Source organism: Falco naumanni, chromosome 1 (genome assembly GCF_017639655.2).
Source record: "Falco naumanni isolate bFalNau1 chromosome 1, bFalNau1.pat, whole genome shotgun sequence".
Classification (NCBI taxonomy): Eukaryota; Metazoa; Chordata; class Aves; order Falconiformes; family Falconidae; genus Falco; species Falco naumanni.
In genome coordinates, this window is record NC_054054.1 from 96110658 (window position 1) to 96136004 (window position 25347).

The 25347-nt window shown below is 42.3% G+C and overlaps 1 protein-coding gene, 1 long non-coding RNA gene and 1 pseudogene across 5 annotated transcripts; 2 read left to right on the plus strand and 1 right to left on the minus strand.

The window, feature by feature from the left end:
* The first annotated feature begins 18 nt into the window (after nucleotides 1-18).
* Nucleotides 19-15179, plus strand: DENR (density regulated re-initiation and release factor). 4 transcript variants are annotated; one of them, XM_040610280.1, is made up of 9 exons: nucleotides 19-131; nucleotides 1347-1461; nucleotides 2432-2451; nucleotides 2735-2819; nucleotides 3519-3602; nucleotides 5721-5837; nucleotides 6950-7089; nucleotides 7854-9542; nucleotides 10586-10750. In XM_040610280.1, the coding sequence occupies exons 2-8, from the start codon at nucleotides 1356-1358 to the stop codon at nucleotides 7896-7898; spliced, it is 597 nt and encodes a 198-aa protein (XP_040466214.1). In that variant the 5' UTR covers nucleotides 19-131; nucleotides 1347-1355; the 3' UTR covers nucleotides 7899-9542; nucleotides 10586-10750. The 4 variants fall into 4 exon arrangements, with proteins under 4 accessions (XP_040466214.1, XP_040466226.1, XP_040466217.1 ...); XM_040610292.1 differs by lacking the exon at nucleotides 19-131 and adding an exon at nucleotides 160-252; XM_040610283.1 differs by lacking the exon at nucleotides 19-131 and adding an exon at nucleotides 176-291.
* LOC121095483 lies at nucleotides 9577-10454 on the minus strand. Its single transcript, XR_005830118.1, has 2 exons — nucleotides 9934-10454; nucleotides 9577-9802 (listed from the first exon to the last, which is right to left on the minus strand). It is a non-coding gene; the product is annotated as an uncharacterized LOC121095483 (long non-coding RNA).
* On the plus strand, nucleotides 15056-19794 carry LOC121095478 (annotated as a pseudogene).
* The last annotated feature ends 5553 nt before the right edge of the window (nucleotides 19795-25347 follow it).

Consider the following 25347-nt stretch of genomic DNA (forward strand, 5'->3'; position numbering starts at 1 on the left):
CGTCAGGCCGCGTGGGCTCTCGCGAGACGGCGGCGGCGCTGGCCAGGGCGCACGTGCCGCGCGGTGTGTGGAGCCGCCGCCGGAGGAGGAGGAGGAGCTGCCGCGCCGCCGCGGCCTGAGGGGCCTCCCGGGTAACGCCACGCCGCTCCCCCGCCCCTTTCTGCGTGAGCGGCGCTCAGCCGCTGCCCCGTCCCAGCGGCGGCCGGCCTTGCCCCGGTGTCCTGCCGGCCGGCCTCCCTCCCGCAGCTGCCGGTATTCTTCTCCCGGCACCGGCCCGCTCCCGCTCCTCCGGTACCGCGGCTCCGCCTGCCCTCGCATTCACCCCCCTTCACCGCTCGTACCTCAGCATCCTTCCCGCTCCGGTGTTCTGCTCCCCCTCGCTTTCCCTCAGCGCTGCCCCCCCCCCTTTTCTTTCCCTTTCGCCTCAGCGCTGACCCCCCTTTTCTTTCCCCCTCAGCGCTGCCCTTCCCCCCCTCCATGTCTGTGCTCCCCAGCATGTCTGGCTCGCCAGCACCCTTCCCCCCGACTTCTACAACCCCCTACTGCCCAGCACCCTCCCCCACTCCCTGATTCGGGATCTCCATGAGTACTCCAGCATCCTTCCCCTCACTGTGACTGTCTGCGCATTTCCCTGCGGCCCCTGCCCCAAACCCCCCACCCTTGGCACCCTGGTGTGTTCCCTCAGCAGTCTTCACTGCCCAGGCACAGCTTGTGCAGCACCCTGGCTCTGAGTCTTCCACGCACGTATCCTGCTTGCTCCCATGATCCTGGGAGACTTCTTGTGCATTGCAAAACCCTTCCCTCTTGACTCCTATTTTTTAAGCCTCTTGCCTGAATGTGTAAACCATTATTAAGTATATTAGTGGGTTGAGTTTGTTTTGTTGGGTTTTTTTGCCAGTGTCCTAGGATCAGCTTGTAATTCAGCTGACACTGATTGAAATGACCCTTTTTCTTTGCTAATACACTGGCAGTGCCTCCCCCAGTGCACCTGCTGTCCGTATGCCACTGGTTTAACATGATACTTCACGTTTCGCTTAATCCAGTATGTTCTGAATTCCATGTGGTGTTGTCACAGATTGTTCTTCGTTTTACTCTGCATTTTGTGTCACTTTGGGTTTTTTCCCCTTATGTTAGAATTCCATACTGCTTCCTATCTTTTGGAGCCATTTCCCCATATTTTTTCATTTATTTCTTGACTCTATTTTTTCCTCCCTCATCTACTCTTTACTATTGTGCCTATTTTCTCTGGGATTTGTCACTGTCTGCGATTCTTGTTGAGCTGGGAAAGATGTGAATGGCTTTAACCCAGAAATGAGGTCCTGATTCTTTCATTCTGTGACCTCCAGGCTTGTGACATGGCCACAGATGTAGCTGAGCCTGTGGTCCCTGACTGCAGAGGAGACGTAAGGAGCGGTGCCAGGTCAGATGCTGACTATCCTCTTCGGGTTCTCTACTGCGGAGGCAAGTGCTGAAGGGGCAGTTATCCACGATTCTTACAATGTGCTGTTTGTGAGGGCAGCCTAGCAGAAAGCATGAGAGAATCGGAGACTTGGTCAGCTTTTATTGAGAAGCTAGACCACGGTCAGCTTGACCTTTCTGAAATAGCTTGCGTTATGTATTTTATCTAAAGCAATTGTGGAGAAATGTAGGGTACGTAGGTTCTTCCCTCTGAGAGGTGGAGGTACTAACAGCTTTCCATGTGTAAAAGAAGTGGGAGTGGTGCTCAGATTGCAAAATGTCAAGCAGAGATCTCTTCCTGCAGAAAGCCAGTAAAGCCTTCAGCACAGAAAAGGCCTCTAAGCATTAGTATAACAATAAGAAATAAAGTTAGAAGTCATGAAAAGTAATTGTTGCGCTGTGTTTAGAATTATTGTTTACTCATTACATATGTTATGTGGATGAAGCTTAAAAGGGAAGTAAATAATCATGACATTTTTTTAGATAAATATGTTATTTTGCTTTCGGCTTGAATACAGAGGATTAGGAAGGAATCCCTGTTGTGTGTGAAAGTCTGCACAATTGGTTCTCAGTCCCCTCTTCTGGTCTTTGACAGCTCTTGGGAAACAGAAAGCTAAGCAAATTATATGGTAATTTATTAGGTGTATCTTTCGCCTTAGGTAGAACTGGTGTTTTTTTCTGTAACTTTTTCCAAAGCTGTAGGCATCTCCTTCCTTCATTGACTGGCTGCTCTTGCTGTGATGGTTTTATCCTAATGCAGACCACGTGAGCAAATGACTAATGAGACAAAAGTTAAAATGTAAAGTTGTATCAATAAAGTAAGCTTTTTAAGTCAATGTGTGGTTATAACCAGAAGTTATGGTGCAAGAAGTCATCCCTAACTGTAAAACGTAATTTTGAATTTAACTCTTAAGTCTGTAAGTGGAGAAGTTCTTTTTGTAATCTGTTTTTTTCCCCTCCCTTCTTTCTCCAGTTTGTTCATTGCCAACAGAGGTGAGTTAATTTTTTTGTTGTTAGAGTTTCTTCTTTCTGTCCTGTAATTCCTAATTGTGATGATTCTTTCTGATCTTTTCTGGCTTTTCTTAATTGTGGTAGTTCTGTGCTTCAGCCACTGTCATCTTTAGGATTACACGAGGTTTCTTATGTGCTCTGGTATAGTATTTGTATTCAGTTGTCTTAAGGAGAAATGGCTGAGCTGAATAGCAAATGTATTTTGGTGTATTTGTGATGTAGTTTGTACTGTGCTAACAATGTTCATATGACCTTTCTTCTCTAGTACTGCGAGTACATGCCTGATGTGACCAAATGCAGACAATGGTTAGAAAAGAATTTTCCAGATGAGTTTGCAAAACTTACAGTAGGTAAGAATCTTTTCTGTTTTCTAGCTGATATGTGCCCTTAGACATACTCAGAAATCTTTGAGCTTCTCCAATTCTCATCTCTTCCTTTTTCCTGCTGTATCAAGTGTGAAAGTTAATAATTTTCTTAGGTGTCTTCCATGCTTTTGGATGCTGTGAATGTTTGTGGATGTTTGATAATGTCAGAAAACACTGAATAAACAAAGTGTAGTTTCAGTAATAATGTTTGAGCTTTAAGGTTCCTGTTGTAACCAGTTATCCACATACTTGTTTCTCATCTAATTAGTTCACTGGATTTTATGTCTGTCCAATCTACTGTGGGTGGTTGGAGGAAAGGTCATTAAGAATAGGAAACTTGTTGATTTGCATTTGAATATTTGCACTTCAATTTCAATAAAATTGAAATTTGCATTTCAATATTAACACTGTAATTAATTTCTGTCTCTCTGGAAATTATGTGAATAGGCTGTATTGAAATTGTAACTGTATCTTTGAGTTAAGGCTTTTCTGAAATCTAATTTGCCTAAGTACTATAATGAAGGTGTAACACTTGTCAGTCAAGGGGCTGCTGCACTTAAGCGAAGAGTTTAGGATTTAGCAAAATACTACTGTACCTTAACTTCCTGTTCCTGTAAGGCTGTGGTGGTCTGACCACTCATTTTGTTCTCTTTCTTCTCCCCATTCCTTTCTGATGTATTTAAGAAAATTCACCTAAACAGGAAGCTGGGGTTGGAGAAGGCCAAGGAACTGCAGGAGAAGAAGAGGAGAAGAAGAAGCAAAAGAGAGGCAAGGTCTAAATAGTTGATTGTGGTACTGATTTATACACAGTTTGGGGCATCCCTTTCTCACCTGCTGGTCTGGACTGTGGCACAAATTTCTTGCATTTTGTTTGTTAGCTACACTTTGACTCTGCACGGAAGATGTCAAATATCTTTCTTCCAGTGGTAGCAGAGTTAGTGTGGTGATGTATGCTGATGGAAGGATTGGGTAGTAGGAACAGCAAGTGAAAGATGACCCTGCGTCATGTGTCTGATTGCTTCTGTCATTGCTATTGCACTTATTCAGGGAGTAATTCTCAACCTAAAATCAGCTGGCTTGCCTCCCAGAATACTTGTTTCTGCCCTGTTTAACAGCGGTTTATAGGTTGCTTGCAGAGTAAACCAGGACTTCTAGAGGTATTAATAGAGGTATTAATGCTTTGTGACACTGCTTTTGCTTTTTTTCCTTCTACCCCTCCTCTGTATTCATGGAACAGGATTTGGTTTTATGCTTTTAACACTTATCACCTGTGTCTTCATTAACAGCTACGTCTCTTCCCGACAATATTAACGAAAAACATCTTTAAAAAACACCTATGGAAGATAGAAAATACATGAAACAACTTAAATACACTTGTATTTTCTGTCATTGGAGTTCTTTCTGTTTAATTAATTAACATACTTTCCACTATAAATTAGAATACTGGGGTTGTTAATATGTATTTGCCTATTAATGCATATTAATATAAATAAATATTAATTAATAAATTATTATTTTTATAATGTACATAATAATACATAAAAGGAGTGTCGGTTGTTTCTGTAGTGTGTCAGAAATTATGGCTAATAGCCAAATAAGATTTGGATTTTAAGTCATGTATAGCTGCAGATGTTTTATTTTTGTGTCTTGGTAACCAGTTATGTTTACCTTGTCAGTAGGTTACATGTAGTGACAACAGTAATTTATGTTCTGTAGCTTGGATGCTTTTCCCAGAGACTTCAGGACATTTTCTTTCAACATGAATTTATCGTGTGGTGTGGTGCAGTTAGTTTTTAGTTTGATTCTGAAATAATAGTGTATAAAATATTTAGGGATTTTCTCCTAGAATCTAAAATTTTATGAAAACTTATGGTATGGTGTTACGTATGATGATAGGAGATTGTTAAAGAGGGAGAGGAAAAACAAACATTTACAAAGACTCTGCAGAAACTTACTGAGGAAATTTTAAGACCGTTTACTGTCTTAAATTATCAGATAGCAATTTATAGTAATGTAGAATGGAAAGTGCTGCATGTTAGGAAAAGGAGTTTAGTTTCCTAAAAGGGGTGGTTAGTTTGCTTGTCAGAGATTCTTCAGGTTTTCATGCTGAGAAGGCTCAAGAACATGAGACTTTAGTTACCCTAGAGTAACTTGATGAGTGTATGCAAAGTTAGCTGAGATCTTAATCTGACTTGCAGAATCCTAATGAGTGGAATATATCTTTTGCAAACTTTACTGGGGCTAATAAATGTCTGATATGGGAAATGTTGCCTCAGGTTGGCCTAGAAACAGACAGTAAGAAAGAAGACGTTAAATCATGTGGAAGTTTGGCAGTCAACTACTGTAGCTGGCTTCTGTTTCAGAGGCGTGGTGTTTTGTGCTGGCTCGTATAAAGATACATGGTTTGGACTGGGTTGTGCACCGTATCTAGAACTTAATCTGCTGTTTAACCCAGCGGCCCAAGTAGACGTCTCCTCGTGTCCTCGGTAAATGGTCATAGGTTGCTTTGCCTCAGTCACAAACCCTAAGGATCTTAATCTTATAATAAACATGAAAGTAACAATTTTTTCCTAGGATTGCAACTACAGCACAATTCCTGGAAGAGGGGTGAAGTGTAGTGCAGTGATCAGTAAAGTGTGGGGAAAAACCCTTTTCTGATAATGGTAGCAGGGTTCTGCTTGCAAGCTGCACTTGAACACACGTTGACACGCATATATTGTTATTGCTTGTAATATTGAAGTATGACTGCGTGAGACCTTTAACAATAAAAAAACCTGAAGTGGCAGTTCTTGTTTATAGGGATGAAATCTGATGTTACATGCTTTTTTCTTTGATGAAGTGTGACATCATTTAACTAATTATGTAACCTTATGCTCTGTTTTACAGGTGGAAGAGGTCAGATAAAACAGAAAAAGAAGACTGTACCACAGAAAGTTACAATAGCTAAAATTCCTAGAGCGAAGAAAAAATATGTCACGAGAGTATGTGGCCTTGCAACGTTTGGTGAGTTGACTTTTGTTACGTGGGTTTTGTTGGGTTTAGATGTGCTTGTCTTTAACCTCACGAGATTTCTTCTGATTGTATTATATTGAGTGATCTGCTTCCATCTGTGCAAGGTGAGAGTCCCAAAGTGCTTTTAGCAGTTCCAAAGCATGCCAAAGGTACATTCACTTCCCTCTGTGATAATTAAAGTCCTTATTTCCATGGTGTTTTCAAACAAACAGGGTTACAGGTATTATTATTTTGAAACAGGGCTTCCCATAGCAGTCCACTTGTTAGACATTGGAGCAGTCTTACTGTCTTTAATTATAAAAATGTTTATTTTCAGCAAACCAATAACATATTTACTGGCAATTAATTTTACATCTTCTCAAGGCTGATGAAGTAAGGCTTTAACTGCCTTTCTAGTAACGCAGTTGAATTATTGCCAAAGTAATTATATACCAATATAATTGGTATGTATAATATAACCAATACATAATTATACCAAATTAGTACACTAATAATGCTGTCCTACATAGCTTCGGGTCAGCGGCAAACAGCCGCTTGGTGTATATAACAATATCTTACTTACACGTTGATCATGAATTCTGTTAAAGAGGCAAGTTTTAACCTTGGTTGTATTAACAAGATATTTACACGTTTCCTGCATGAGAGTATCGTTGGTTTTCTTGTGGGATCAGTAATATGCACTAGCTTGATCTGAACTGGATACGTATCTTTGTGCTGGAAGTCAATCTTAATTGTTCGGACGTGTTTCTGAAAAGAATGAAACACTTCTATGGAAAAACTTGTTCAATAACTATGGAAGTGATGCAGACCTGAGGTGCTTTTTAAACAGCTCTGCATGCGCTTTTCTGGTGAGTGCGTGTAGCACACACCTGCATAAGCAGGATGTGCAGAGGACATTCGGCAATTTTTACCTTGAGAAGTTTGCTAGGTTTGTAGAGTCAGTTGTTTTGTATGTAAACAGGCTTCTGCTTTCAACAGAAACTGTAGCAACTGTAAACTGCCACTGATTTTTCAACCATTAAAACAAGATTTTGGTTTTAAACTTGAGAAAATACTTTTATGACAGTGACTGTACTTAAAACTGTCCATTTTCCTGTCAACAGAAATTGATCTTAAGGAAGCACAAAGGTTTTTTGCTCAGAAGTTTTCCTGTGGTGCCTCAGTAACAGGAGAAGACGAAATCATCATTCAGGGGGATTTTACAGATGACATTATCGATGTAATCCAGGAGAAGTGGCCAGAGGTAATAAACCCTTTCTTCTGTCAGAACTCTGGTTTTCCACAATAACCTGTGACTTTCCAATGGTTTTGAAAAAGCATTTCACCTTTGGCAGCACAGATTGTTGCACAGATATAAAAGACTAGCTGTTGCATTCCCGCCTACGAATGACTAAGTTAAGGGGTGATAAAACTTGTAGTCAAATGTTGGTTCCATTGTCCAAGAAACAGTAACTCCTAAACATGTAGTGCTGCTATTGTGGGTACTACAGCGAGGAAGGCATGTCGGGATATGTCCAGCTGTCAAATCTCTCTGGTTTCTTTGTGACACTTTCTTAACAGTGAATGCCTATATATTCTTATATTGCCACCCTATTTTTCAGAATCTCTTAAAATATTGAAAATTAATTAAAAATTACAACAAACAAAACATGCTTGTGCTTCAGAAGAAAACGTTAGCTAATGTTGGGTTGAACTGAAATGTTGATGGCTGAGAGGTTTGGTTGCGCTGCTGTAATTGCAAGCGCTTGCTGTGACTCTCCCTTGTGGCGGTGTTTCCTGAGGTGAGTTCTTTCCGAGAGAGCTCTGGGGACCTGTCTTTACTGAGAGCCCATGGGCTCAGCTGTGTCCCATGTCCTGTGTTACTCACGTAGGATTTACAGCAGGGAATCTAGGATGGTGCTGCATGCTTCTCCCGCACTGACATGTACAGTGGTGAATGCTGAGTGAGACATGTCAGGAGAAAATATACTTAATATGCTGTGTTTTGGCTTTTTTTTTTTTCCCTAGGTGGATGATGATAGCATTGAAGATCTTGGCGAAGTCAAGAAGTGATCATGAAAGACTAACTTTATTTAATCATATGGTTATAAATGATGTAGCCCAAGTGAGGCTTCTAAATCCATTTGCTCTGCAGTGAAACTGTAGAGAGCCCGTATCCTTGGCATTTTCACTGTTCTGTATAGGCTGCTTGTTTGGGTTTTTTTGTTGTGATATTTGCCAAAGTTAAACTGGGGTTCTATCATGCTTACGCATGAAGTAGATTTAAATAAAATTGCTGTTCCTCACTGAATACAGTTTCTGTTTTCTTGACAGCTCCCTCTAGCAATTTTACAGGAAAATCATAATTGAAATCATTAAAAGCTTATTTTTCATCTGCTCACCTTTCTGCTGAACTGAAGTTAATAAGGCATATAGCTAATGTACAGAAACTTGTACGTCTGATTTCCTGGTGTAAAATTTGAGAAATCAGAGTGGAATAAACATTCTAAAGGTTTGTTAACAATTAAAAGCAAAATGAATCCTGAAGGGGTCAGGCAGCTGGGCTAGGTGATGGTTATAGGTTCCTGCCAGCTGAACTGTTTTATTCTATGAAGTGGAAACACTGAGGAACATGTGAGCATGTCGGAAACATGTAGCCTATTTTCATAATAAACACTCTCCTTTAACAGCCCTGCTCTTCTAGGCGAGGCTGTTCTCATGGCTTCATGCCTTCAGCACGCTGCCAGCCCAGGAATGGCGGTAACGAACTGGACGGCTGGTTTCCAAAGCCTGGGAAGGCAGCAGGCAGGTGCTGGGCGCTCTGGGATTTGGGGCTTTTCATTTCTCTGCTCCCTTAATACCATTCAGGGCTCCCAGGCAGCAGACTGCTGGCACTGACAGGCTGTTGTCACCTTGCTGGGATGAAACCCAGGGGGGTGACCCACCGTGCACCGGACCTACCTCTGCCCGTAAAGTTCCTTTGTCCTGTGATTTTTGTTGGTAAGTCGATGGATTGAGTTGAGGATGGTGTTAACTCAAGAGACGGCTGTATCTCTGGAGTAATACCGCGGAGAAGCCGAGCAGGGTGGTTAACGGCCGTGCTGCGCGCCCAGGCGCGTTCTCGCTCGCCTCTCGTTACCGACGTAATTAACGCTCCCGTTACCCGAGCGGCTCCAGCCGCAGAGCGGCATCGCGGGGCCGCCCGGCAGGGGGCGGGGCCGCCCGGCAGGGGGCGGGGCCTGCGGCAGCTGCTCTACGGCGGGAGCGGGCGTGAGCGACGGGGCTGAGGGGGCGGCCCGGGCGGGAGCTGGGGCTCGGCCTGGCGCTGCGGGAGGGCCAAGGGGGGGCGCGGACCCGGCCCAGGAGCAGCCGGCGCAGGAGTCTGCCGGCCCCAGCTGGCGGCACCTCAGGGCCGCCCCCAGGGCCCCCTCTGGGCCGCCCTCACAGCCCCCCTCAGGGTCCTCCTCAGGCCTCGGTGGCGGGGGAGGCCGCAGGGCTGCGCTGCCCCCTCGGCCCGGTCGCAGCGGCTGGCGTTTGCCGTTCCCGCAGGGCTGCCGGCTGAGCCGCGCTCCGGGCCGGTAACCGGGTGCTTTAGGCCGAGGCAGCCCCCGTGCGGAACGGGACAGCCCCGGGCGGGCACCGGTACCGCTCATGTCTGGCAGCGCTGCGTCCCCGCCCGCTATGAACCCGTCAGCGCCGCCTTCTGCTTCGCCCCAGGTAAAAAAAAAAGCAAATTTAACGATCGGAGTGCTCGATTTTTAACATGAATTTACTCATTGTGCTGCTGATGAGCTGTCAGGGACCGCGGGTGGTCCCGTCAGCTCTTTGGCATGGCCTCCCTTAATAACATAAAAAGCTTTTTAACTTCGACCCTCCAGTTTAGTAGAGAATTTGTTATTGCTGCTTCATGTTGAAAGGTGCTCCGTGTATTTTACATGTTATAGAAACTTCTCCCGAGCCTTGAGAACTGCACCATTCTGAAAGAGAGGCCAGAACTCGGGCTTTTAATTGCAGAACTGAAAGATCGTGTTAAGGAACTCACACTGCAACCACGTCGCTATCAGAGACAGCTGCTAGCCTGGGAAGATGATTGGCAAGAAATACTCACCTTAGCAGAACGATGCAGCTTACTCAATAGTAAGTCTTGTGCATGTAAAGAATAAGACCCTGGTCTTTTAAGTATTTTCAGATGCTTAGACCCCTCACTAACAGTTTTGCGTCATATAAGGAATCATTTCCTACCCTTCACCCTTAGATTTGGTTGCCTTCTTTCTGAAATCAGGGCTTTCACAATGGTAGTAAAAGCAGTCTGACCTTGAAGGGAGTATGATAATTGGATAGCTCTTTCTCATTGGAATATGTACATTCTTTCTGTGGATTCTTTAAAAAACCCCATCTGATTAAATAAATGGGTGGGACAAGAACAATTTGCAAACATACTGGTGTACTGCAGAGCCCTGTGCCCTGAGGTTTTGGTGCACAGCTCTGACATCATCCTTGAGCCACCCAGCTTGTCACCTGGCAGCTTTGCACAGTCCTGTTTGCTTGTTTGACAGCCGTAGTACAGAGGTCACCACGAAATTCCTATTCCATCTGACCTGAGTAGCTAGGAAAGCCTGCTTTGGAGTATGCAATGTAGGCATCTATTTCTGAATGGCGCGATTTTAAGACATGGGATTAAATTATTTCTGATATTTTTAAAATTGCATGACAGTATCTGAGCTATCTTCTCAGAGACACCTTGTCTCCTTCCTTTTCAGATGAGCTGAACAAGGGAAATGAAATAAAATCACCAACCAAAAGGTTAAAGTTCTTAGAATCTCAGCAGAATGACAGGAAGACAACACTTGAAAATACACAACAGAATTTTAAGAAGATGTCTCAAAAAGGGACAGATGCAGTTGTTCACTGTCAGGCTCTGGAGGTAGGAGTTGAGTAATGGTCTGATTTTGCAGTCTGCACGTGTACAGAATGTCAGCAGCGTGTGTGAGTTTCACTAGTGAGTAAATCCTGTTAAGCTTCCTGAGTTGCATTTGTCTTTTAGTACAGTAACAGATTAAGGTCTGGCTCTGATTTGCTGGAGGGGAAAAACAAAAAAAAAGGCTTTCCTAAGCTAGCATTTGGAGTTTGCTGTTTGTCTGCTTAGTTTTGGGGAGCACTGCTCAGAACCACCCATGCCTCCAAAAATGTCGGGCACTATGATTGCAAAAGGCAGTTCGGCCCCGAACAGTCCTGGTACTTGGTTAGGAAGATCCAGAAGGTTTTATTTACAGCTTTGGTTACTGTGGTGAACTGTAACATTCTGAAACTGGTTTAAGGATATGAAAATAATTGGTGTTCAAGGGTTCTAGATATTTTTTGAATGTGATTTGGCAATGATGTGTTTATCAGGATAATTCTTCCTCTCTATGCAATACAGCAAAGCAGTATTCTGCGTTTTCATCTGTCTAATTGGCTTGACCTAAGCCATGCAAGATATGAAGACCCTTGATTGCAAGCAAGTTTCGTTGTAACAAATTGAGGAACAGTTTTTACTCCAGTCCTCTTTTCTCCAGATCCTCACAGCTTGCTCGGAATCCCTCATTGCTATTCATGATGTTTAAATAACGTTGCGCACACACTTACTGGAGAAGTAGTAGCTTTGAATCACTGAAGTAATAGCTGACACTTATTTCTGTTCACTAGGAGAAAAATAAAAGTCTCCGCTGCTCAGTTTTGGAACTGTCTGCTAAAGTGGGCCAGCTGCAGGCAAGAGAACAGGAGCTTCTTACTATGCTTAAGCTGAAGGTAACATCTGTCGTCTCATCAGGCGCTAAATGGGGTGCAACTGCCGTGTGGTTATTGATGACTGTACTGCAGTGGTTTAGTCACCGTTGATCTCACTGCTGTCTAATTCCTAGGCTTGTTTGAGAAGGAAAAGTGATCAACAAACAATAAACTGGTTTATTTTCATAAACAAGCTTGTTTCTTTGATACATAAACTGCTTTTATTTTTACATTGTCTCCTCAAGAGCTCAAGAAGAAAATCTGTGAAGTAGCTGTAACTACTGCGGTAAGATCTACTGTTGTTTCATAAAAATCCATACATAGGATGTATTCCTGATTATTGTTTTATTTTCTTTCATATTTCAGGATAAGGCTATACTTGAAGCAACTGATGACATAACTGAGTTTACATCTAAATTCAGAGAGCTGGAAAGTGCATTGCGTGCAGCAAAGACAGAGGGATTCCATCTCAACAAAGAAAAGCAAGACCTCAAAATGAGTCTGAAAGAACTAATACTTGAAACAAATAAGCTGAAAGGTAAATGTTTATACTGGACACCTAATTTAGTGTAGACCAGCATGTTTCCTTTTCATTCTGGGAAATACTACATTTTGTTTTAAAGATGACCTCTGTGAAAAGATGAAAGAAAATAATAAGCAGCAGGAAGAAATAATTCACCTCAAACAAGAAAATGTCTGCTTGAGGACCGAGCTCGCACTTCTTGGTAAGTGTGGGCAGCTGGCTTTTCATGCCTTACTTTCAACAGCTCAGAGACTTCTAGACAAGAGTTCACTAATACCTGTGAAGGAGGCAGCTTCTTACCTAGCTTTCTTGTAGTTTAATAAAGGTATATACCTTTGTGTGTTATTCTTCTGTGAAAGCAGTATCTAGGGCTTCTGCAGGGACAGTTAATAATATCTTGTAAAAGCACAAAGTTCAATATGATTTCGTATGGAGGAGTGAATGGCTCAGGGGATTTTCTCTTGAAGAGTTTTGAGGCTTTCATGTCTCCTGTGGTATTAATTCAATAACTGGGGGTGGCATTCTCTGCTCTGACAGGTTTCATAGAAAATGGTGACCTACTGAAAAAAAGAAGCCACATGCAAACCCAAAAGCTTAGGTTCTATGAAATTACCAGCCCGTCCGCTCCCTCTGGTGTTTGTATGGCAGCAGTATGTTTACAAATTCACTTTTTCTCTTGCATTTCTTTAACTGATAGGTTTGGTTTAGGCTGGTTTAATATTCTGGGCTCAGTAAACTGCACTTTGCTTTCTGTTGGTATCTTCGCTTTGGTTTTGGGTAGAGAGGAACTCTGTGCTGCAGTGGATAGGAAAGGCAGGCTGATGGTTGCTGCAGTACTCTTGCAGACAAGTGATATGTACCTTGAAAGATTAGATGACCAAAGACGTCCTCTGCTGTGAGATGATTGACTTGCTTATCACCCTTTATCTGCCATTACCTTTGCCAAATATTGATCCCATGTCTCATGATTTTAAAAACAATAGTAATGGGAAGTATTTCCTAGCACTTCCCTGTACAAGGCATGAATTGGAATTACTTACAGAATTTCCTTTCCATGCATGGAACAATGTTAACATGAAAAAGTAAAATAAATTGGTCAATGAAGCAGAATATTGCTGCTAGTAAAATAAAGCTTAGGTGTTGGTGGAAGGTCTGAGGAAAATAATTGATCTGTTTAGTTGCTTTAAGGTTTTTGTGCTCTTTTTATTTGGAGGGGAAACAAATCCAATTGATCTTAAGAAAATGCTTTTGTTTTGGTTAGGTACCCGTTTCTACTGCTACAGACGTATGTGTTAAAAAATGTACTTTTGTATAAAAATAGCTTTGTTTCTATTCACTTTAATTAAAAAATTGTGTCTGTTTTGAAACAGTTGAGAAAGCAAAGAGAAAGGATCAACTTCAGTTTGCCAAGTCTAAAGAAGCATGGACTAACACAGAACTACCAAGTTTGCAACAGGTACAACTCCAGTTGTGTTTGTACTCTCAGATTATGAAAGCATTGTCCAATAACATCAGATCTGCATGGAACAGTATAAAAAAAGTTAGATCAAACTACTATTAATTAAGAAAAAAACATCAAATGTACTGTTTCTGCCTTTTTGGGATCTCTATAGAATGCTAAATTTTTTTGTTTGTTACAAGGATTTGTACCATGTGTTTTTAATTTTATTTAAAGGTGCTTTTAGCCTTTTTTGCGTAATTGTATTTACTTGGTCCTGCAATGAGCAAATACCACCCTCACAGCATGAAAGTGGGGGCACCCCAGTGAGATAAGAGTTCACCAGTGCGTGTGTGTGACCAGAGAGTGCCAGGCTCCAGAAGTCACGTGAAAGGCAGTGGGAAGTGACCCGTACTCACACACGTGCCCAAGGTGAACTTACGCAGCATAAAGGGGCACGGTGTCCCGAAAGATTTGTTTTTCAAGAGAGCTTTAAACCCAGTGTTTTCACCTGGGCTCATTTGAGGTTCTCAAGGCATGTTTTTTTCATTGCAAGTAATTGATCAGTGTGTTATCCTATACATTAGCTTTACAAAAAATCCCCTGCAGTGAAAGCCAAGTACCATAATTGTCGTTCGTGTCCTGTAATTCTGCATAACTTCAAACAACATGATAACAACACGGATTAAATATCAAATAACAGCAATGATATTGTATTTATGGCTCAGTGTGGCTCCATCTTAGAACAACACTGCAGTCATCTTCTAGAAATACTGTTTATTGCTGCAAAACGTTTTTCTAAATACATGCAAAGATGGCCACTTAGATTTGGAAGGCTTGTAAAATAGTTGGACTACAGATACTGTTTATAAAAATGTTTTGAGCTTATTTTTGGAAGGCAGACATGTTAGTACCTGATGACAATGTTCCTGCATTCCAGACTTCCACTAAATGTGCATGACTGTCTTTAAACAGATCTATGTAAAACAGCAGCGTGACTTGCAATTTCTTCATGTCAGTTTGGAGAGCTCTCAGGAATTAAGGCAAAACCATGAAAAGGCAGCACATGAAAGAAGGTAACTTTTTAAAATTTTATTTTATTTTCCTTTTTTTTCCCTTTTTTTTTTTTTTTTTTTTTTTTTTGAGTAGTTTATTCTTGGAGAGAGACTTCACTGCTGAGCCACAACTACCATCCTAAAATAGATGTGTGCAGTGTCAAGGTGGCTTTGCTGGACTCAAGCACAGTCATCCCAGTGAAGCTGTTAGATACCATTATTTGACTTGGTCAGGAGACACCATGGGTATCAGGCACAGGATAAAGTGCTGTAAGCAGGCCGGACTGTTAATGAGGTGTTTAAAAATGGAATAGTCTGGTGGTAGGGGTCTTAATCTGGCCCGCTACTACTTTTGTTTAAAAATTAAAGGTGGTTTTGCTTTCAGATTAGGAAAATGGTGCACACCCTGGAGGGTCAGACAGAATCACTACACTATTTAAAACGTGAGGGAAGTCTCAGACCGATTTTGGAAAGTAACAGCCAAATCTGGACAGGCTTCTGTCAGGTTTTGGGAGGATACAGCTGCCTGTTGGTTTATGAACTACCTCAGAACTGTGGGTACAGCTTCCAGTTAATGCATAGCTTTGACCTTGAGTACAATTGCGTATGCTCTTTAAATGTAGTATTTCTTAGAGTTTTCTTTATCTGGCATCATTGTACCATGGGTATGGGCTTCTCTGCCCCTGAACGTAACAGCAAGACAGACACGGTTAGGACTGAGGGCGCACACGGAATGTGTGAGGAGTGTGGAACTGCCCAAGTTCCAAAACGTAGGGTAAAAACCACCTCTGAGATGTATGAAGTAGATAATAGACTGTTACTGGATGCATCAGACTTGGAGGAAACCTCAGTGCACTTACACCGGTGTCAAAAAGTTGTGAAAGCCTTGGCTGCCTTTATGGAAGAAGAAGAAGAAGAAAAGCAGGATGTTGCATCAAGCTCTGATGAGCTAGGCAGCAAAGTATTTTGTGAGGCAAACAACACAAGGCCATTGAGAAAGAGGGAAATTTTGGAGGATGGAGTGGAAAGCAGAAACCAACAAACATCTGAGTCATCTTTACCTGAATATGAACATTGGCTTAACATCAGTTCTTGTGTAGATTCACAAAGTACTTTGATCCCGAGCACCATCACAGCTGACAAAACTGATAATAAAAATAAAACACGGGAAGAGAGAAGTGGAATTCTGTTTGGCCAAAAAAGCAGAGACTCCTGCTGCAGTTGACAAGCCTGAATCTGATTCCTGTAGTAGTAACTTCACCGTAAAAGAAGAGGCATGGTGGAAGCCAGTATCAGATGCAGGATGGCTGAAGATTTTCTAACCTGTGAAAGGAGATGGAAGTATACAGCATGGAAAAGATTGCAGCTGTCTCATGCACAAGAGGTGAAATGTGCTAGCTCAAAAAGGTTATGTGCTTGTTATGTTAAGAAATAGGTACAAGCTGGAGTTCTCCGGAAACCTGGGTGTACAAGCTCTCAGTCATTTGTATTATCTCAAGTGATGTGTAAAGTAACTGCTGTTTTAAGATTAGTCTACCAACCTGAAAAGCAGGAAATGTGAAATAAGTTGAAATAGCTGGTAAGGTATCATGATTGTATTTTTATGCATTTATTTTTTCACTTCTCTTTCCCCAAGAGCTGCGTGGGTAGGAGAAGCTGCAATGCCATGTAACTTGCCAAATAAACTAATTGAGAAAAATGCAGATTTAAAAAATCTTAGGTTGCTTGTAAATCTACTGGGTAAAATACGTTCTGACCAGAGTTGGACTTCTACAGGGATGTTTCTGTAAGGCAAGAAACAAACTTAGATTTTGTGTGATGCTTTAGTGGCTGTGTTATTTCTGTTGAGAAATCACACAGTGGCTGGGCAAGAATGTAGGACACAGCTCTTCCGCACAGGCTGCTTTCCCCACTCAGGGCAAGAAAATGAGATGGCAATATTTAAGGACAGCAATCTGTCCACTCTCCAGTGCCTCTTTGATCATGGGATTCACTCCCTGTGTTTATGTTGGGGGAGGAGAAAAGACATTTGGCTGGGGATGAGCAGAATGAGGTTTCCAATCCTGAGAAGTGTCAGAAAACTACTCAGGTGTCTTAGTGGTATTGGAAGGTATGCGAGATACAAATGCTTCTTTGCTTTTATGGAGGTGGTTTTGTGCCTGCACAAGCAAGGGCATTCAGAGCTGTGACTCTCTGTGCGTTTGTTGTGTTGGTTCCTCTGTTTCCTTTCAAAAAATTGACTGATTTACCAAATCTAGGAGGATTTCTGAAGTTTTACAGATATTTCATAACTGCCTTTTAGACAGACAGGAGGAGCAGCTTTTCAGCTGGTAGTTTGACAAGGACGATAAATGAACAGCTGTTTAAACCTGCTAAGAATTTTAGCCAGCAAGTCTGCCCAACGTCCAAACAAATTAGTGTTATGGAATGGAAATATCTGATGTCCAGACACTTTCATTGTGTGTTCCTATAAACCCAAAATATTATAGAAATTGTTACTGCGGTGAGACAGACCTGCTCAGAAACAAGGTGAATGGGCAGCCACTGAAAAAGAATGCTGGCCTGGCACATTCCCACCGCTTAGCTGAGCTTCGTGCTGTGTGTGGACTCTCTAGTTTCCACTGTCCATAAATCATTTAAAAGACTCCATTCCCCTTACATCGACCCTGACCTCTCTTATATACTCCCCTAGCAGCACAAATGACACGCTGCCATCCCTCCAAATCTCTTTTTGAGGCTGAATCACGAAAACTGTTCACTTTTTGTCTTGTCCTTAAGGGGTTTTTAGGGGAGAAGGAACAAATTTGACCTGGGCAATGCAGGTAGGGCAGATACCCTTCAGCGGGGGAGGGCTGCTTTTTCCATTTAGGATTTGCTGCTGGGTTCTCAGGTTCTCTTGATGCCCACATTTGGTCCTAGGGGCCCTGCTAATTGGAGATGGATTGATTAGGTGTGAAACCCAGGCTGCTTTCCAGCCTCTTGCTGACGCTGATCTGCCAGGGAATGAATTCTCACCCCACAAACGGGAGGAAGGCAATAGCAGTGCAGTCTTCAGGGTGGGCTTCTGTTAAGGCATTAATGGCAGAGACCAAACCCAGCATTCCTTCCGGGACTTGAATCTGGATCCTCCAGTTTTCCATTGCTGTGCTTTGTAGTGCTGATGATGTATTTTGTGTTTAGGGAAGGGTGCTGGCACCTCCCTGTGAGCCCAGCAAATATTTTTGACATGAGTTCTTGAATTCTGGAACAGCCAACAAGAAGGCTATTAAGGCAGTCAAATACCTTATCCAACTGCAAGAGCGATTGTGAAATACCGTAGCGCAGGAATAATTTCTGCGTGCTCTTAGTGGCTTCATTTATGTTGGACCAAGATTTGCTGCCTTTGGATTTTTATCTCAATTCTGGTTTTAAAGCTGGAGCGTCAGCAGTTACTTGTTCAGTCTGCTGCTGCTGGACTAAGCCGCCCACCCGTTCCTTGAGCCATCACCCTGCCTCAAAATCAAACCTGAACCTGTGTATTCTTCAAACCTGCTGTGCTCATTGCACCTCCTCACATCCCCTGCTTTAGGCTGCTACCGCTTGTTGCCTCCCATCTCTCCAGCACCTTTCCTTGTCAGAGGCACACAAACACGCGCTTCTCTCCATTAAAAGAAAGCCTGTTGTATCCCAGCGTTTTGCAAGAGGAGTTCGATGAGACACAGCAGACACTTGTGAGCTGGCATCACTGGCAAGGGCTTTTTCTTGGATTGAATGTAGTTTAAAAATCTTTTTGTAACAGTCTTGCTAAGCATGGAATGTGTTGTTCCACCAAAATAAGTATCTGAAGACTATGGAATGAAATGTTGTAAATTTGAAGATAATATTTTCTTTAAAATACACTTATTTTTTAATTAGGTACCCGATCCAAGCAGTGCTAGCGTGTGCTTCTGTTTGGTTCAGAAGTGTGATGAATACAGAAATGTTTTATTTTGGGGAGGTGGTTGCTCTTTTATTGATTTTTAAAAGCCGTATGAAGTGGAAATTAGCAGTTGGAAATGAACACTGCATAGCTTGCAAGTGCCAGCAGAAACCGGGACACATCTTTGTACAAGCCACAGACAGCACTGGGTCTGGGTGAAAGCATGGCACGGGACGGAGGGCAGGCTGAGGGTGCTGCTGGGATCCTGTACTGCTAGAGTAGATTATTGAGATAATTTAAAACAGCTTTTATGATTTCTAGTCTTAATTTGTGATTCATTGGTGCTGGACCTGAGCGAGGGATTTGGTACATTTTGATAAAAAGGTGCTTTAAGGAATTGAGAACTGGTTTTCTCTAGGGTCGGCTATAATAAAGTGAACTTTTAGTGTAGGAAAGGTGTGAGAGAGACATTTCAATTATTTGGCACGTGTATTAAGAGCTAAAGACCTTTTGTATTAGGACAAGCTTGGGATGGCTGTGAGTCAAGTGTCTGGACAGTAATAATATGCAGGGTACAATTTGTTGCTTTAACTGACATTTAAATTGCTTTTCAGATATTCCTAAATACACTCAGCTATACCCAGCGCTAAGTTAATATTTTTTGTTTCGCTTTAAAACCTCAGGGAAGATGTATGGCAACAGGTCATATGCTTCATCTCTGCACTGACACGGTAGTCAGGCAACTGACTTTTTGGTTTAATCATAGTTTGTCCGAACAGCACTTTACCGTGTGCTGCTGTCTTTTAAAAATAAATAAAATAAAGCCTTTTGGGGAAAGCGATCCTGTGATCTCTGAGATGAGATGATGACTTCAAAAGGCTCTGAAATTCCCTTGAAAAGTACACCTACAAAATATTAATTTGTCTAACGGTTGATTAAAAAAACCCAAAAGGGAGTAGGGTTGGAGAGCAGAAAGAGTACCAGAGCATTGGGAGGAACTAGATACTGCCTTTTGTGCGCTCTTTGAGAGGTTAAATAGACACTCAAGCACACGGTGACGTAGCTGTTCTTGAAACTGGTTGAATGTCAAACCGTTGCCCTCAGAGGTTGAAACTGATCTATTGAAGCCGTTAAACATGGGAACCACTCTGAGGAACAATGTAATCTCAGGTGCTTGATGGTTTTCTTGGCTCAGGGCCCATAATTATTTATGTTACCTTGTCCCATGATTTTCCTTTGAAAGCTTAAAAAGGATGCTGATACTGTTTCTGGCAATGTCTTAATTTTTTTAACAGTGAAGAAAATATGGATCTGAATTCTTTTCACTCGGATGCTCCCTTTTTGATATCCACTCAGAAAGAAGGCAGGCCTCAAAGATATGAGAAATTCTCTGGTCAAGGCTTCCCGCTGAAGATCAATAACCTTTTAGTGCCAGAGCCAGCAAACAGATGTTGCAGTGCTGCCATGGACCAAGTCAGTATTTTATTGCAGAATGTACTTCATTAATTTTAAGGGGAATTGTGACTCGTGGTAGAAAAGCAAATGTCTGCCGGCATGGAAGAGCTAGGGACTCAAATGATGAGACAGCAGGCTTAAAGCAAAGGTGGTAAATCTTTTTTTCAGAAGAATTCCTGGTTGTCTTAATATGTCTAGACAGCATAAGTGAGTTGGGAAAAAATAAAAGAGAGCTTTTGAAATGAAAGGCTTGAGGATAATGGAAGCTGGCTAATGTAATTCCAGTAAAGCACAGTATCTGAGTACACTTGGACACAGTTATTAGAAGCTATTGGACACTGTTTCTTTCTTGTTCTGCCTGGTTTTGCCTTTCTCACGTCTTTGTTCGTTCTCCCCTTTATCGCTGAAGTTCTGCTGTTGTGTGTGCTACATGCACATGGATGTGAAGAAGCTCAGTTAAAAAGCTGACACTAGGAAAGACCTCTGTGTTTATCAGAAATATCAGGATTTACACAGTCTGGAGCAGTTAGTATTTGGAATGGAGATGTTTCAAAATGAAAGTGATGATTCTTGGTATGTTATAATCCTTTGACATATGCCAAAAAGATAATTTCATAACTTTGGCTCACTTTCTGTCTCCCCCAGGACACCAGTTCCCCCATAAGTAAGCTGCAGCATGTGTTGGCCGAGTCTCGACAGATGGTTGCTGATCTGGAGCTTAGCACTCTCCTCTGCGCGAGCCCTCGCCGCAGTCCAGACAGCGGCAATGATAATACGGTGTGTATCGCTCTGCCATGACTAGATTTAGGTGGCCAGGAATAGGGATTGTGAACATCCTTTCCCTTATGCTTGAGTTGCGCTGGGCCATTATAAACAATATCTTCCTGACGCTTTGCTAAAGAGAAAATTCCTGCCTGCCTTAGCATGGAGTACTGGAATTTTTTATAGGATTCTTTATGGCTCCTCAAGGTCGTGACAGGATTTGAGTTTTGCATGTGTCTAAACAGATGGAAGGAAGAAGTCATTTTGGAGCAAGCTGTAGGAGGTCTAGAAAAAAGTGAACACGAGTATGACTTACATTCAGAACTGGTTTGTTACGCTAGGTATATTTGTGGAAAGGAGGACAGTATAGGAAATAGGTGCTATGTAGGATAGTTTTGTATAGGAATTTAAACCAGACTCTCAGCCTAAATAACTTTATTATAGAATTTTTGTGGGCTTATAGTTTTAATTCCTTCCTTGCAGGGTCAGAAAGCATACTCAATGGTCAAAGAGAATAACCTGTCTATAGCTGTCCTGGAATTTATTTTATGAGCGTGAACGCTGATAGGAAGTTTCTGTCGTGAGTACATGGGCAATAGGAGTAACTGGAGAAGGGGTCACTGGTTTGTTTTCATCAATATTTTTAAGAATTTCTGCCTTGTTTGACAAGGAGGTTGTACCATTTGTCACTAGAAATGAGTAAAGTTTGCTGATCCATATCACAAAGGGAGAATTTAGGCTTTTGGTTGTAAAGCAGACTCCTCATCAGGAGGCTGCCTGCTGAAACCTCAGCTTGCTCCTGAAAGGTATTATTACCTCTCTCTAAAAATGTTGCACCTCTTTTATCATGAGAAGAACTTGAGCAGAGTCATGTTACTGTAAGTAACAGACAAAGCCATTTTTATCACATTCAGAACTATAAACCCTGAGCTGCGCTGGGACTGACTGACAGAGTATAAAGGTTGTGTGCCAGCATAAACTGAAAGGATATTTTGTTGAGCAGTTCATCTGCAGGATTTCATTCAGCGTGAAAGACAGCAGCAGTGTAGTCTTTTGCAAAGACTGTCGTGTAGGAGGGATTCCTGAAAAGCTCTCTCTGAAACAGTGGCTGCTTGTGGCTCTTGCCCAGCCCCATCAGCTGCCTGGCTCCTGCTCACGGGTTGGCACGTCCCAGCTCAGCTAAACCGGCCCTCCTTTAGGAGCGAGCGTGACTCCGCTTTAGAACCTGAGACTGCATTTTGGAGCTTGGAAATCGGCTTCTCCTTCGGAATGCTTGCTTTGGTGGATGGAAAATAAAACGGGTGCGTGTTTACTGAGCTTCAGAACCCACCTGTATAACTTTGATCTCCTTTCAGAGTGGTTCTGGGCAGAAACTTGTCAAGCGTGTTTTCATTAGTCTGTGCAGGCCAACTAATCTACGCTTAAAACCAGGTTTACCTGAGGCTGTTTTAAACTGCTCTTTAAAACATCATCTGTATCAAATATAACCCTGAAAATTTCACCAGTAAGCATTTGTATGTGTTGGATTTTGTGCCCTGCTTGGGAGAGGGAGAAGAGGCAATGAAAAGGTGTATCCCTGCTGCTCACCTTGTATTATCTGGGTTCTTTGATTTCCACTTAGTGTTTTTGCATTACAATACAGACAACAGAACTTGCAGAAGCTCTTCAAAGAACCCAGTTGTCTGCTGCAGAAGAAAGAGGTGCTGAGCTTCCATTCTTTTCACTGTGATGTTCCCTGAGGATGGAGGTGTTTACAATTATTTTTTTTTCGGTTGGTTGGTTTGTTTCCTTCTTCATCAATGCATCTGCGGTATTAATAGAAGTTACAGACTCCTGAGGTGAGCCTGGCGCAAGATTCTGCTCTGAGTGCACTTCCAGTAAAACTCTAATGAGTACTGTAATGGCAAACAGATACTAAGGCAGCAAGTAATTCCTTTAGTCAAATAATTAAACTTTTCTCAAGCTTGTTCCTCATCCTCTCGGCGGTCAGATCTCACAGCTCCGTTCCTGAGTACCTGCACACCGCTTATTGTAGTGAAAATCCTTCTCTGTGTTACAAATAACAGGATCACAGATAGGAACATTGTTGAATAAGAGATTGGGAAGTGTTTTTCCGTGCCATGGCTGAGGGCTTTTTTTAGCATATTGTTCCTGGGCTCCAAGCTCCAAAAGCAGAATGCGTTGAATTGAGCTGTTTCAAGCAGCCTTGCCCATAGCAGATTGTTTTTTCTTTTTGAATCAGGAAATTTCTCACTCTCTGATTATTTGTTCTACTAATGTGACTTGGATGCTTGCAATAAGCACAATGTTGTGTGGTTCTGAGGACAAAAGAGTAACCAGATACGGTTAAAATACTGACCAGCACATGAAACCGAATGAGAAGTAGCAGCAGTGGGGGAAAAAATCGACAAAAAAAGCAAGCTCCCTGTGCTGACCCAACCCAAGCACATGCCTGCAAAGGGAAATGATTACACAGCAAGCTGGAGCATGAAGCTGTGTGGCACTGGATTTCTCATACCGATCAGCTTAAATCGGGTGGGGGGCAGCTGGTGCTCGGTGCTTCTCTCTCCATCCCTGAACTGCTGTTCCCCTGTGGAGCCAAACCCTCTGTGCCCCTGGGGAATGGTGTTGGTTTGTGGCACCCTCATGCTCTGCTGTTTCTGCATGAAGTCTGGAGACACGAAGTCTTCTTTCAAAATAAATTGGGTCTGCTTAGTGCACGCTAATGGGGCTCTCCTAGGAAATGGATGCTGAGTAGCTGGAATGCTGTACCTTACACTGCTTTAATGTTCCTAGGTAGAGAGGGGTTTTTTTTTTCTGAAAAGAGCCCTAAGGTAAAAGAAGCTTGAGGTTTTACAGATTGAAGCCAGCACTGTGACTTGCCTCCTGAAACTACTGCTGTTAAAAAGTTGCAGGAGCAAATCCCCCAAATTGCTGAGCACCATGCTGATGCAGCAAAGTGGTAAGCATATGCTTAGCCTACAGAAATAATCTCGTTGAGCTTCAAGTGAGAAAGAGCTGGTGGAACAAACATACCCACAATTTCACTGTAGATCCATGACAAGACTTGGTGATTCTGCAAGTCACTGGCTGCTGCATAATTCTTATTTTCTTTGTTAATTAAAAAGGCACTGAATCACTGTGATCAGTTAAATCCAAAGCAGCTTTTGCAGAGGCTAGAAATGTTTGTGCAGTTCCTATAGAGAAGTGTTTGAACTGATTTTCTTCGGGTTTGGGGTTTTTTTTTAGTTGCTTTGAAATTGTTGGAGGGCAGGTGCACTGATAAACATGAGGTTAATTTCCTAACTAGCTGATCTAGCCCTTTTCGTCAGTCAGTTGTTTTTCCTTTAGAGAGAGATTGGGTGGGGGAGAGTTGAAGAACAAAGGAGGAAAGCAATGAGTAAAAGGATATATTAAGTTTTGGACATAGTAGGCTGTGCCACTGCTCATAAACTATGACTCAGTGGCTGGCCGAGGGCACAAAGATCACTCCTTTTTGCAAAACAAACTGGAAGGGTTTTATTTCCTAACACTCCAGTGGCGTTCCTGAGACTGTGAAGTGCTTTGTTTACCTTTCTCTTTCTATTTTTATTCTGATGTTTTTATTGTATTTATAATGTGAAAATGCATATAGTAACTCAACATTTATGTGATTGCTTCATATATTTTAGGGGAAGTGTTCCTGCCTTTTAATCAAGATCATTTAATTTTCTGCAGGGGGTAAGGAGGTCCTATATAGAATGAATTTTGAGAACTGAAGATCATCAACCCGTCAGCTCCAGTGGAAAGTTACCTCATTTTATTCCCATGGTTCTCTGAGCGTTTGAAAGACAAGTGGCAAAAAAATGTGACGGTGCGGGAATATATTTTATCTTGAAATAAAACGTAGAGTTATGCCAAGACTAACAAAACTATTTTTATAGCTGAGAGCTCAGGTTAAGTACGAGCTTGTTTTTTAAGGATCTTAAGTGTGTAATTGTTACAACATAGGAACTGTTTTTCTTCTTTTTGTTGGGTTGTTGTTTTTTTTGTGGTGGCTCAGAAATACGGATAGAGTATGACACAGCCAGGCATTCATGGTTTTTTTTAGTTTATTCTTGTTGTTCTGGACTTGTTGCCATGTAGAGAGAGATGAATAATGTTTATAGGAAGTTCCTAATTAGTCTTGGAAGCAGGAACTGCCTCCTGCATAGCTGTCACCCCCGAGATGGGCAAAACAGCCCTCCCCCGGTCAGGAACTAGTTATTGTAAGAAAAGCTTCTAACGAGCTCGGTTAGTTAGTTAGTGGGCTCTGTAAGTGCTGTATGGCAGCAGCCACCTGTGGTGTGACTGGCTTTTGCGCATTTCAGCTGGTTTTCTCTTTGACTGTTGGGTAAGACATGTTTCGTTATCACAATCGGAACTTCTTTTTTCACTAAAAGATGAAATCAACTGCTAAAGGTGATACTGTTGTGTGTTTCTTACCTGCTTACGACACTGCCCAACACAGAGTACTTAATTAACGAGGATTCTCTGGGACCATAGGATGTGGCAAGCCTGAGACATGAGTGGGCCACTGTGTCGAGAGCCGTTTGGGACACCCGTGCCAAGTCCACGCCGCTGAGTGCTGCGCCAGCGTTTTTCCT

What these genes read in the sequence shown, in the direction of transcription:
- DENR (XM_040610269.1), top strand. Translation starts at nt 9,477, where the DNA reads ATGTCTGGCAGCGCTGCGTCCCCGCCCGCTATGAACCCGTCAGCGCCG. An exon ending in TTCACTGTCAGGCTCTGGAG is followed by an intron (nt 10,750 to 11,510) that starts GTAGGAGTTGAG and finishes TCTGTTCACTAG; the next exon opens with GAGAAAAATAAAAGTCTCCG. An exon ending in AAGGCAGCACATGAAAGAAG is followed by an intron (nt 14,629 to 14,992) that starts GTAACTTTTTAA and finishes TTTTGCTTTCAG; the next exon opens with ATTAGGAAAATGGTGCACAC.